The sequence below is a fragment of the Chlamydotis macqueenii genome, chromosome 3 (genome assembly GCF_036417535.1).
Source record: "Chlamydotis macqueenii isolate bChlMac1 chromosome 3, bChlMac1.mat, whole genome shotgun sequence".
NCBI classification, from domain to species: domain Eukaryota; kingdom Metazoa; phylum Chordata; class Aves; order Otidiformes; family Otididae; genus Chlamydotis; species Chlamydotis macqueenii.
The window spans coordinates 92,770,923-92,784,639 of NC_141558.1; the positions used below are offsets into that span (position 1 = coordinate 92,770,923).

A 13,717-nucleotide genomic window follows, 5' to 3' on the forward strand; every position below is an offset into this window, starting at 1 on the left:
AATACTTAGGTACCATCAGTTAACAATAACTTTAGATTTTTCTTTCTTAGTAACATTGTTAAAAGCTGCCTTGAAATAAGCTTGCTTTCTGCTCATAATAATTCTTATTTTCTTTGACTATCTCTGGTGTGCTGTTCCATGAATATATTGACTAACTTGTTCTAGTAACCATCACAGGTCTAATGCTGGTAAACGTGTTAATCTGAATTTAAATTATCAGTTTCTACCATATTACAATTCACCCTAATATGTTTTAAATGTTTACTGCATTTTTTTTCTTCATAGTATTCTTTTCAAAATGTGTTTATTCATTTTTGTGTGCATAAAGTTTGGTTAATACATTTGTTCACTGTCTTTAGTATAATACTGTATTTTTCTGTGGAAAAAAAGATATAAACAGTGATAAGAAATCTGTGAGTTGAGTACACAGAAAAATTACAACTGCACTCACATAGATTTTGTTTTTAATTCTCATGGATTTATGGCTAAAATTTAAGGAAGCAAAGTGCTCATTTTCTCAGATCCAGTTAGATCACTCTGATTTTTTATATTTCTAAATAATTATTTTCTCCTTTGAAAAATATTATATAGTGTGTACATACTGCAGGTGGCAGTATCTCCTTTAAGTAGGTATCCATATTTCTGTAACATTATGTCTAATCTGGAAAAAAACCTAAATTTGATAGTACCCTACTTAATTCCACAGATATATTCCATTAATCAAAAGAATAAATAAAAGAATAAATTATTCAATACCAGTTTATAGGTAACTATTATGTTTCCTGCTTGTAACCAATATTTCTGTAGGGTAGTCTAATTTTGCCATATATGTCTGGTATTTGGAAAAAAAAAAAAAAAACAACCTAAAAACAAAAACCCATATTAATTTTTACAAGGTATTGTTACGGAAGAGATGCATCATTTTATACTACACAAAACAACAGAATGTTTTTTATTTCATACGCCTCTTGTAATCTGTTTCAGAAGAAAACAATGCTAATCTGATTTTTGCATTTATCCGGTAAGTTTCATAAACTGCATTTTTCTTTTACCCCTCAGTTGGTGGACCGAGTATTTGATGAAAGTCTCAATTTTAGAAAAATCCCTCCACTAGTGCATGCCAAACCACCAGAGGGGAATGGTCGGCCTAATGATGCTAGACCTCAGCTAACAGATGCCCTCGATCCCCCCACAATTACCCGGAGAAGGACTTGGAGCAGAGATGAAGTGAGTACACAACAGGATTATCTCTTGTAACGTGTCTATTTTAATAGTTTACAGTTCTCTCTGCACTTAATATTCTAGACATTATCTTTTCTTTCCTACATGTAGCAGGTGGCATTAGTACTGGAAAAAAATTATTTATTTATTATTTAATTTGAAAAATGTTCAAATGTGATTGTATATGACACTAGAACATAAGTATTTTTTTTAAAGTTAAAAAAAGTTTTCAGAGTATATGAAATTCTTTGTATTTAATTCCCATTTAGCTAATAATATCCTTTTTTATTAAAAACTTATTGCAGGTTATGGGGGACAGTTTGCTGTTGTCTTCAGTCTTCCAATTTTCTCGCAAGATAAGACAATCCATAGACAAAACAGCTGGCAAAATCAGGTAGGTTTTTTAAACTTACTATTGAAAATATCTGCTCTTATCAGCATTGCTACTAGTAGAACACATATGTGTAATACAGATACAGCAACCTGTGTTTTTCAGAAAGCAACGTTACCTATGGTGTTTTTAGAAAGATCTGGGATGAATAATTTTTCCATTATTACTTGTGTGTTTTTCACATTATATGAAGATAAATACCAGCAAAGTTTACATGGACAAACAATATCCATAGTACTTCCAGCAGTGGAGCTGTTTCAACACATGCAAATGCTGTGCAAAATCTACATTACCTCGATGCAAGTCTTGTAAAGATCTTCCTTAAAAGATAAGCTTAAGATCGATGTTGCTGAACTGTAAAACTGGGCCCTGTATATTTGCCAAGTTGTTGGAGGGAGCCCCTGTTTTAGGAAGGAAAACAAATGGGATGGAGGAGAGCAGTTTCAGTCAATCCTTCTGGAAAAACTTACTCTGGAGACATTGTGGTCACTACTGAATTCTGAATCTAAAATAACGGATGTAACCAGGTTATTTTTAATTGAAAATTCCTGCTTAGATAGTTAGATTCCTGCATAAAATGTCACAGTAGCTAACAGGAAGTATAGATATGTCAAAAATGATACTGTGTTGCTCTACCAATGGTTCCATTTAAATTGAATGAGTGAGTGTACAACCATTTGGTGGCTACTTTGTTTGACAAGAATAAATGAAAATTCTAAACACAGAGTTCAGGGTTGTATAATTCACATATCCTTCTTCATGTCTTTGTGCAGTTAATAATTTAAAAATAGAATGCATTACAAATAAGAAAGTAATTTGGCTGAATTTCACATATAATTTTCTGAATATGAGGAAATACTAGATCTGTAATTGATCAGTTTGTCTAGGAAGTGTCAGATATTGAAACCTTAGATGGGTGACAGATTAATCACCAAATCACAAACTTATTTCAGCATAGGGTGATGTAACTAGTAAAAGCAGCAAATTACTAACATATCTGAAGATTGTATTCTCATGGGAGTACCAAAAAAGACTTCACCATAGAAATCAAGAAGAAAAAAAATAATTTATATAAATCAGTAAAAAGGATAGGTTACTGCCATTTCTAGTCCTGCTGTTTCTACTAGGAAGAGTATCACTGAGTGAAGAATCAAGTCTTTAAAAGCCTGCAGCCCATTCTTATTATTTCTGTTCTAAGGTCTTTTTGTGTGTTTTTTTACTGGTGGTTACAGATAACATTTGTAATACCTTATTTCTGCTGTCTGGAACATGCTCCTGGACAGACATTCATCTTCTCTTTTTCCAACTCACCATTTTGGGGCTGCAAGATTATAATATTGGAAATATGCTATTTGATGCCTTTCCTTCTTTGGTTTCCCCAGATACATTATTTTATATATCATACTACTTATTTACATATCCTTAAAGAAAAGGCATAAGGGTCCTTTGCTATGTAAATTTCAGATACAAATGGGTTTGTGAAATGCAGGTGTACAATATGGTACTCTCAAAAGCTGTGCTAAATTATCAGAGTTCAACTTAATTATACAAAATTTATTAGAAATTATACACAAGTTCACAACTTGTTCAAGTTCAATCAGCCTCTAAGTGCATGCTATCATTTAAATTAATAGCTGATCTCAGAAAATTAGGAAATAAGTACATGCAAAGAGGTACTTAAGTGTGACCATGCTTTAAAAGTCATTCTAAAAGGCATTCTGACAGGCTGAGAGAGTTGGGGCTGTTCAGCCTGGAGAAGAGGAGGCTCCGGGGAGACCTTATAGCGGTCTTCCAGTACCTCAAGGGGGCCTACAAGAAAGATGGGGAAAGGCTGTTTAGTAGGGCCTGTTGCAATAGGACGAGGGGTAATGGTTTTAAAATAGAGGGGGGTAGATTTAGATTGGAAATTAGGAAAAATTTTTTTATGATGCGAGTTATAGAACACTGGAACAGGTTGCCCAGAAAGGTGGTGGAGGCCCCATCCCTGGAAACGTTCAAGGTCAGGTTGGATGAGGCTCTGAGCAACCTGATCTTGTTGGGGATGTCTCTTGCAGGGGGGTTGGACTAGATGACCTTAGAAGGTCCCTTCCAACTCTAACCATTCTATGATTCTATGATTTGAAATTTGGAAATAGAAACAAAATACTACATTAAATTTTGTTTTGAGCGTAATTACCTGTCAAAATACAGTGACATCCGTAAGGAAACTCTGCTTACCTATATATATTTATTTTCCTTTCAAAACTGCATGATTGCAACAAGAATCTTGCTTATTGACTAACTTATTTGTGGTAGCCATCTAGGATGATATATATCTTAAAATGCCTCAGAAGCAGTAGATAGTAGATACTCTACTTTTTTCATCATGCTGATTTTTCTTGATGATTGGCCGTTTCTGATCTGCAAATATGTTTCTAGCATAGCAGTAGTTTACTTAATGTAAAGAACGTTTAAAAGTGAGTTAAAACAAATTTATGTATGTTAATTCATTATGAGAAAAGCAGCTAACTATAAAATCAAGACTTACCTTTTTAAGCTCAAAAAATTAATCAGAAAAGTGTATCAGCTACGTTGTAATGAATGTAATAATGATATGATCATGTATGACATTATCAACATACATACCTATAAATACTTTATGTACACGTAAAGAAAGTGGCTTTGCTTATTTCTCTAAAAATTCAGTGGAGAAACTTTCATTAACAAGTAATTATTTAGCACATTCACCAGAGCTGCGCTCAACTGTGACTGGGAACTTCTTGTTCCTGCTACTCAGAATGTATTTGAATAATATGATGTTATTCATAATGCCATTAGTATTTTGAATCAGAAAAAACAACAGTAGTTTTAGAATTGTTTTTTAGAGAGCACGTAAGGCAGGTAGGACCTATTACAAATTTTACCTTAGCTTTGTTTTGATGTACATGAGTTCAACCAATTGGTATGCTTCTGTTCCTTTTACTGAAGTTAAGACAGTTAAAAATTTCTGCCTAGAACAGATACAATGGGAATCAGTCAGTATTTGTCAAGCTAGCAGTTTTGTATTTTTTCCAGAGTTCTTGAACCTGAAAGGAGAAGATAAATTTTTAGAGGCACCAATAAGAGTAAGCCAGTAAACCTGACTGTTTTAAAAGTCCTCCCTCAGATTTTCTTGTTCACCACTGTAAACTTTTCTCCCAAGGGCACAGACAGGGCAATTACAATCCTTACAAATGTCATCATATGTTTTTAAAAAAATTGCATCCTTCGTGGATGGAGCAAGACATGCTTCCTGTGAATGTAAACACACTTCTTCCTGTAATATTTTAGTTACAATTGCTAGCTTTACAAAAAGACCAGTTTCACTTTGGCTAAAGGATTAAGAACATAAGTATTTTCAGCCATTCTTGACAAGCAGATCTGTCAGAAATTAAAATGAGCTAAAATCAGTCATGCAAATAAATTAGTATGACGATAAAAGGAAATAAGTATCTTTTTGCTTGACTAGTTTCTTCCCCACTGCCATTTCTGTTTTCTAAATTATAGATAATTTTCTGAGTTCCGCTGCATTCTGTCATCATTCCTACCTTATATTAAGAAATAGAATTGAGAGAAGCTTTTGACACTGTATTCCTTGACTAAATTCTCCCAGTGCTGGCCAAACTGGTTTTTTTTCCCCCAAGGCCTAGCATGGTGTTCAGATTGATCCAGCTTAAAGTGCCTGATTCTTTCCTTTAGCCAAATTCTGTATATATTTGTAATTTTCTTCAAGATAAGGTCATAGCTTGGATATTGCTAAGTTATATTTTTATAATGTATTTTTATCCATTACTTTGCATAATCAGTTAGGTTCTCTGCTGGTGTACACAAAACTACATTATATTTAAAAGTTCTGCAACATTCTTGCCATGTATCCTATAACCCATTCTTTGCTAACAAATTATTGTGGTGGCTTCTCAGGAAGCAGATACACTGTTTGTTTGCTTTTCTGTCTTTTATATATTATAATGAGTTTGCAGGAATTTTCAGAGCTTATGGAGGGAAGAGGTAAGTAGGTTTTGCAAAGGGAAGATCTACGTGGTTTTACCAGTGCTCTACAATGTGAATGCAGTGTTACTGACTTGCTTTGTAGCAAGCAAGTACCTCTTCAGTTGGGCAAAATCTAGGCAAAGCAATCAGGTCAGTGCAGGTACTACTTGTTGGTCTCTGTGGTTTGCTGTGCTTCCTGCAAAGTGCAATGAAAGAAAAATGGGAACTGAGCATAACCAAATAAGAAAGTTCACATGGATTTACCCCAGAAGGTAGGGGAAGGCAAGAGCAGAAGGCAGCAGGTATTTATAAATACATTATTTTAATATAAAGGGTGTGGTTAGAAGGGGAAAGAGCAAAGGAGATAGAGATGAAGAACACCCAGGAGGTTAAAATGAATTAAATGAAGAATTGGAAAAAATGTTGTAAAAAGGAAATAGGCTTCCTAAAATTATAGCAAAAACAAATTGGCCTATCCACTTTATAGTGGAAATTAAAAAAAATTTAAATTACTGCTTTCATTTTTTTCCTCTCTTTTTTTTAATAAAATGGAAATCTCTCAAATTGTAAAAGAAGTAAGAACATTCCCTCTTTCAGAGAGTAAAACTGAAAGCACCACATATGCAAGCCAAGGCATTGATCACATATATAAAGATAGAAGTATTTTAATATAACATGAGCAAGAAGGTAAATGAAAAAAACCACACAATGTCACAATAACTTCTATATTTTTCCTACTAGTGCCATTTACTGATAGATAAACTCTTATTTTCTATGTATGCTGATTTCCAATGTGATAGAAATGCTATTAAAGTACAGAAATTATAACTGTGTAGGATTCTCTGTATACTGAATCCAAATATTTCCAGGAGTTGCCTGGTTTTTAGTATATGATCCTATAAGGGATTTAATTGTCTCTGCTTTTTATTTATTTATTTTAACTTAGCAGTGTCAGGCAAGTCCTAAGTTTTTCATTGTAATTGGACTTTCTGGTGTCCAGATTTGCAGTTGTATGGCTTTGCAAGCTTCTGCACTCCCTTCCAGAACATAAAAGCAAAGTTGTCAGACCTCAGATGATCAGCCTTGTTACAAGACGATGACCCTACTTGAGGCCATAAAGTGTTTCATTATTTCTTCACTGTAGATTTGATTACTTCTAACTTATTTTTTCCTTCCTCTAGAGAAATTATGTATTAATGTTCACTCTTTGTATACTTTGTACATTAATACACTGAAGTCACTTGCAGAAGTGGTCATTTGCCTCAAGCTCATGACATTGTGTCATGAGAGCAGCACTTCCTCTCAGTGAAACATCTGACAGAAACATGTTCTGAAGCAGCAGTGAGATCTCAAAGACAGAAGGAAAGTTAAAGCAGCTTCTGGATGGGCTGTCTATGGACGTCTCTGTAGTGATAAGATAAGACAGGGTTTGAAAAACTAGACTTTCTTGACAGAATAATAATAGGGAGTGGGGTTTGCCGTAGGTTATAAATAACGGAAGAAAGATGAACAGAAATGCAGTAGTCCCCTAGCTTTCTTTCAAATTCTTTGTCTTCATGAGGTTCGAGGTATTAATTTCCACCTTAAAAATTATTTCCTCAGAGACCTACCTACACTAATAACTTCTTTAAAATGTACTACTTTTTTGTAATGATTTTAAATTGATTTGGTTTTTTTGCTTAGCAGTTTTACTGCAGCTATTTTTGTACTTTTAACTTGAAAATAGCAATTAGAGAAGAAGTGGATTTGGACTCCTCTATGTCCTCATGGTGTCACTTAAAAAGGATAATGAGTACCCAGACCTTAAATATCTACACATTCCTTTCTTTTTCAATTGTGCAGATGTAGACAGACTGTAAAGTAGTTGATTTTTTAAAAAAATATCTCAGTGCTGGAAGAAACAATCAGCTGTGTCATTTCAACACAATAAGCAAGTATTTAGCTACAGAACTGCCATTTTAATTTCAGTAATAATGGTATTGCTGAAACCCTATATGCTTCCCTGAAAATTTGAACTGTATGATTGGATTCTGTCAGTTTTCAATATTTCAGATTTTACTTTTATTCTCTGCTCCCTATGCTGCTTTCTCGTATCACATTATCTAATTTTTCAGATTTAGTTTGTTTATTTTTGTATATTTTAAACATACTGTTCTTTAATTTCTTTCTTCTAGAATATTATTTAAGGACAAAGACAGAAATTGGGAAGAAATTGAAAACAAGTTGCGAACTGAAAGCGAAGTTCCTATTGTAAAAACATCAAGCATGGTATGAATAGTTATTTTTCCAGGATTGATCAAGCCTCTTGCCTAATTTTAAACACTTTCTAGAGGAATGTGTTATTTTCAATGATGTAAAGGCAAAAACCGTTAAAAGGTTTTATTTAGACAGTGTATTTCAAGAATAAACCTAGTCTTCTTTAGTAATTACTAAAACTTACTGTCTTACAAAGAAACAAGAAATGTTGGATTGCTTTTGAATGAACTTGTTTTACAGTCTTAAGACTGCTTTGTCTACTGATTATTAATACTTATTATTAACATATACTACTTAAGAGTAATAATACTGATTATTAATATTTAAATCAATTGTTATATTTAGCTACATGTGAATGAAAATAATCTGTAGACATATTGCAATAAAAGCACTCTTCAAAGACAAATAATCAAGTTGATTTTGTGTGGACGTGATAACCGTAGGTACCAACTACAAGTCTAGTTGATTCCTGTAGTCCTCTGCCTCTGCCTAATGAGGCCCATTGCATGACCAGACTGTGTGACAGTGTGAGGGAACGAAGCAGACATGTTGTTTCCTAGTATGCTTCTCCTCTGCTTCTGAACAGTGTAGGGTTTGAAAAACATCTCTGCATGTGACAGCAGGCGGAGAGTCCAGCTGCATTATCCCATCTGGAGTATTGTGCTGTGAAGATTGTTGGCTTACAGAGGTCTGAGGGAAAGGTGGGAGAGGAAACTTCTCATACACTTCATGCTCAGAAGCAAAATGTGAACACACATCCTCTGGCATTGAACTGGCTAGCACTTCTCTCGTCCACTTGTATAACTATAATTTAAGATGTAGTACATTTAATGATTGTTGTGTTCCTGAGTCCACTGCTGTGTCTATGTCTGTTTAACAAGTATTGTAGCACAGAGGAGGAAAACCTGTTAAGGCAAATGAGTGCTGAGAACCCACCCTTGGTGTGCTGTACACCACAGGTCTAATGGGCACAGGGCCCAGTGGCTGCAAACAAAATCCCGATGCGGTCATCGTACTATTCTGGCTTGCATCTAAACAAGCTTTAAATCACATTATTCCATTAATACTGGGTTTATCCCATAACTTTACTTTAAAGGTTAGCTGTTACTTTCCCCCATTTCTACAGAACTGGGCTGTCTGTAAGTCTGTGCTTGAGGACAAGTAGCGCAGGCAGATGAGTGAGGGACAGAGTGAAGTTTTGTTCACCGTAGCAATCAGCCAGTGCAGAGGAGCTCTTGATTTCTGAGTGGGCCACGACTGTCCAGTCTCAAGCACTGCCAACCAGGACCTGTGGTGGATGTGGCTGGGCCACAACCAGCAAGGATGTTCTTGATGCTGGGAGGGATAACCCAAATAACATATTGCCAAAGGTTGGGGAGAGGGATTGTTTACTACTGATAGGTAGTTTGAATCTCTTTTTCCTTAATGAAACATGTTTGTTTCTTTCCTAGGAAATATCATCAATCTTACAGGAATTGAAACGAGTTGAGAAACAGCTGCAAGGTACAAATCTTTGTTCACTTTTCTCTGTTGTTGTTGCTTGCTTTAAATTTCTAAAATATACAGCTGTATAAACGTATACATAAAATGAAACAAAGCTTTTGTATTTTATTAAAATATATTCACCATTTGTTACATACATTAATATCACAATTGCTGTCACATTTGTTAAAGAAACATCACTGAATTATTTCAAAACAGAAGAATGATGATATCTCTTTATAGGGCTCAACTGAAAATGAAATAGTCCAGAGAATCCCAAAGCAATTACTTGTGAAACATTCTTAATAGAAATATTTTTGTGGGTAAATATAAGTGGAAGAGTAAGTGGTAGAGAGTCTTGAGATGAGGCTTTATAACATAGTCTTTACGCATCAGCAACTCCCTCAAGTGTAGCACAGTTCAGCATAAGGAATGCATTGGGACTGTAATCTATAGGAAATCTCAGAAGAACTCCCTGTATCTGATACATTAAAATGAAAATTTATAATTAGCTCTTGACATCTTCCTTTCACACTACTAAATCCACTCTTTTTAACTGAGGAGCTTACAGACTACAAAATAGAAAAGTTACTTTACTTTTCACATGCAAAGACTTATCTGTGTGTAAAATGGAAAGAAGTATGTTGTGCTTACAAAGTCTGCTGTTTAGCCATACATTCCATTTATCAAAATCAACTGAAAAACTGAGGATATTTTAAAAAGTTTTAATATTATTTATGTATTGTTTATACTTAGTTTATTGTTTAATTTGGAGTGGTCAAATGGATTAATGGTCCTTGCTTATGTATAATCATTATTGTATTTATTGTAAATTTCTTGTATTTGTTATTTTTAGTATTCATATTTAATCCTACAATAAAACATATTTTAAAAAAGAATGTTTCAGGAGGAATCATTAGCCATTTTTAGAGACAAATTACTATTTGTTTCATGCTCAATTATAATTTAAAAATGTTAATTTATTACAAATTATGTTGTGTTTAGAGAACATAGCAAGGCAATAAGACCCAGAGAAAGAGGCCAAATCATTTCCTTGTGTACACGGTGGTGTTAAAATAGATGTTAGTACAGTTTTGGAAATAAAAAAAGAGACAGTTTCTGTTAAATGTGACAAATGTGTTAATAGTACAGTAAAATGAAATTGTACTAGGTGCTTCAGTTTGCCCTCACTGTGTGGAAGGAGAGGGACAGTAACTGCATTGTTATGTATTAAAAATGATAAATGACTGCTCTTTTATACAAATGTAATTCAATCATGGAATTAGCAGCTGTGGATTTTGGGTGGAGTGGAATTAAGCATAACATAATGGTAACAGAGAAAAAGCCCCTTAAACACGACTAAAAATCCCATCTTTGAGCCTCTGTAAGCTAATTGTAGATGGTTTGTCATCTCTCCTTTCTGTCCACATATCGGACATTTAGTTTGTGCAGTTTCATTTCATCTAAAGTTTTAATATATTTAAATACTTTTAAATATATGTATCAGCTTACATATATGTTGGATACACTACTCCTTTGTAGTGAGCAACACACATAAACGCTCATGTCTGTCATCACAAAAATAAAAGTGTGAGAACAGGATTTTAATATTTTTTATGGTAACAGAAATTAATATTTTTTATGGTTTCTTCCATATCCCTTTCATCTTTTCTTGATTACTTAGCAATTAATGCTATGATCGACCCTGATGGTACCCTGGATGCTCTGAGCAACTTGGGATTTGCCAGCCCCGTCTTACCAGCTCAGCCGAAGCCGAAATCCAGTCCTGTTTCCCAAAGCACCCGCCCTCAAGTGCAGCCAAACTGCCAGCCCGAAGCTCGGGCTCTTCGACCCGCCGCCGTCCCTGTTGCAGCTGAAGTTGAGAATGCTGAATCCGAGTCAGATTTCAGCATACATTTCAATAGGTTTAACCCAGATGGGGAAGAAGAAGATACCACCCTGCGTGAGTGACATCTCAGTGTTGATACAAAAACCTTTCATTGGGGATGTTTAGGAATAAAGGAAAAATTATAATACTGGTTTTATAATTTAAAAAAATAAAGGCTTGGTTAAGAAGCGGTTGTTTTATTAAATCAGTTTTTTTTTTAACTGTGATGCTTTGATTGTCACACAAATCATTTTCAAATCATAAAGATATGCATAGATACCAGTGTAGGAAAGCAGATTGTGGCAGGTTTGCCCTTTGTGGTTGTGTGCTTTGCAAAAGAATTATTATATCAGCAGTTTTCCCTTAACAGATTTATTTCTTTTTAAAAGCCATGCAAGCAGCCTAACATCTAATGTTACTGAAACCCCAAATCTTTGCCAAGCTGCTCTAATTAATGGACTTCCTCCACTAAAGTTTGTACAGAACTGTTGAACAGTTACGTTTGATTCTGAATTAGATGATTTATATAGGAAACATTATCTTTGACTACAATGACACATTACTGCAAAAGGTAAGACAGATTTCAGAAAGCATTCATTCTTGTGTACTGAAAATCTCAACCAGTTCTGTGATTTATATAATGTTGTTGCTGCGTAAATTGTCTTGGGGTTTACAAAGCTCACATATTATGTTTGCACTAACATTTGCTGGGAGTGATAGGTGAACATATCGATATCATTAAACAGCAAGCAGTGTTTTGGTGTACATAGAAAACTGATAATACTGTACTTGTATTATCATTGCAGTGTTTTAATCCACTTTCTGAAAGGACTATTTGGCACTTTTTGATCTTCTTCAAATGTCTTTTTGATGTTAATGAAAGTAGAAGTATTTCATATCTCATTTCTGTCCAGATGTTTGTTGAAACTAAGAAACAAATTTAAACATACGGCACTGTGGGACATCTTAAAGCATCTTGAGGCAAATGGGCTCTCACCAATTCAAATGCAACATACACTTACAGAAGAAATTAGTATTCCTTGGAATGATCATAAGCTGTAAAATTTTCTTTAGGGGACTTGGAAATAGAGTTGTCATAATTTGCTTGATCGATAGATGCACTCCCAAGCAAATTATTTTATTTGCTTCTGTATATTTTCCTGTAGTCTTGCTAGTAAAGCTGTCTCTGTCTTACATATTTAAAAGGATTCTGGGAGATGACTGCTAACATAGACATTTTGCTTATACTGCTGAAAAGCAAGTCTATTTAAAGTTTCCTATATAAGCCTATTTTCCTTATAAGTTGTCCCAGTAACTTAACATTTGGAAATAATAATAAAAATAAAAGTAAATTACTTTGTATTTCCAGAACACTGTAATTTGGAGGAATGTTATTTCTGTTAAATGTAACTAATGGACTGGAATTTTCCTATGTTTGCATCAGTCTCTATATATTAAGGTTAAAGATACAGTTTTGCAGCTTTTATGAAATGGTCTTTAATATTTCAGCAATAATCCTATATGACATTTGTTTTAAAAAAAAAAACAAAACTACTTTCTCTACACTTTTAAATTGTACAGGCTTTCAGAAGTCAGTAAAAGTTGGACCAGTTAATAAAGATGCAAAAACTTTTTTTGTAGAGATGTAAAAACAAAACCACTAATCTGTTGTATAATGGATTTCATATTTTCTTTAAAAAAATTAAAGGCAAACAGCCTTCATGTATGACTCAATATGCTCTACTCCAGCTAACTGTGGAAGCCTGAACTACACTAGTTTACAGAGGCTACAAGACAAGTTTTCGAAGGTGCAGAAGGGCAAAAATAAATCGAAACTAGAGCTAGGTGTTGAAAACTGAGTGTACCAAACCATCACCATAATTCCTTCTTTTGTTTAATGCTTGGGAACATAATTTTTTGGCAGGCTTGAGTGGGAAGTAGGAGATGGCTAGGAAGGATTAAAGGTGCAGGCTCTTCATGCAAGATTCTGTTTGTGTTTTTTTCAGGCATTTATACCTTTATGTTCTGTAATAAGCATTTTGCATTACTATGTTCTTATTTTGTATGAACATGTTCTCCTTATTTATTTTTGTTACATTTATTATGTATGTTATTTTGTTATATGCATTTACAACTCCATTTTTAAATAAAGTGTTTCTGGAACTTTAAAAATGTGTGAATATGTAATTGGGAGCTGGGATGTTCACACAGTCTTCCTGCAATCTAACTTACCTTTACTGAAATAGGAAATGACTTTTTTTTCATAAACATCTTTTCTCCGAAAAAAAGTTGTATTACTTCTGCTGCATCATTTATTCTGTGCTGACAGTATTGCCTCACTTTTCCGTACTCAGGTTCATTTCCACACTTGAATTGATTTTTGTGTGCAAAGCTAGAGGCAAAAATAATCCAGTATGCCAAACAGTGGCTGTGTTTCCCTTTGTAGAATGAAAGGAATTGAGTTTTAATGC

At 34.1% G+C, this 13,717-nt stretch overlaps 1 protein-coding gene across 7 annotated transcripts in view; it reads left to right on the plus strand.

Moving 5' to 3' along the window:
* CEP170 (centrosomal protein 170) overlaps nt 1–13,418 on the plus strand; it is a 106,695-nt gene extending 93,277 nt beyond the window's left edge. For all 7 annotated transcript variants that reach the window (XM_086743953.1, XM_086743954.1, XM_086743955.1 and 4 more), the window contains 5 exons: nt 1,060–1,227; nt 1,527–1,615; nt 7,795–7,888; nt 9,328–9,379; nt 11,043–13,418. In XM_086743953.1, coding sequence (XP_086600079.1) covers nt 1,060–1,227; nt 1,527–1,615; nt 7,795–7,888; nt 9,328–9,379; nt 11,043–11,329 — 690 coding nt within the window. In that variant the 3' untranslated portion in view covers nt 11,330–13,418. The remainder of the gene's footprint in view (nt 1–1,059; nt 1,228–1,526; nt 1,616–7,794; nt 7,889–9,327; nt 9,380–11,042) is intronic.
* Nucleotides 13,419–13,717: the final 299 nt, after the last annotated feature.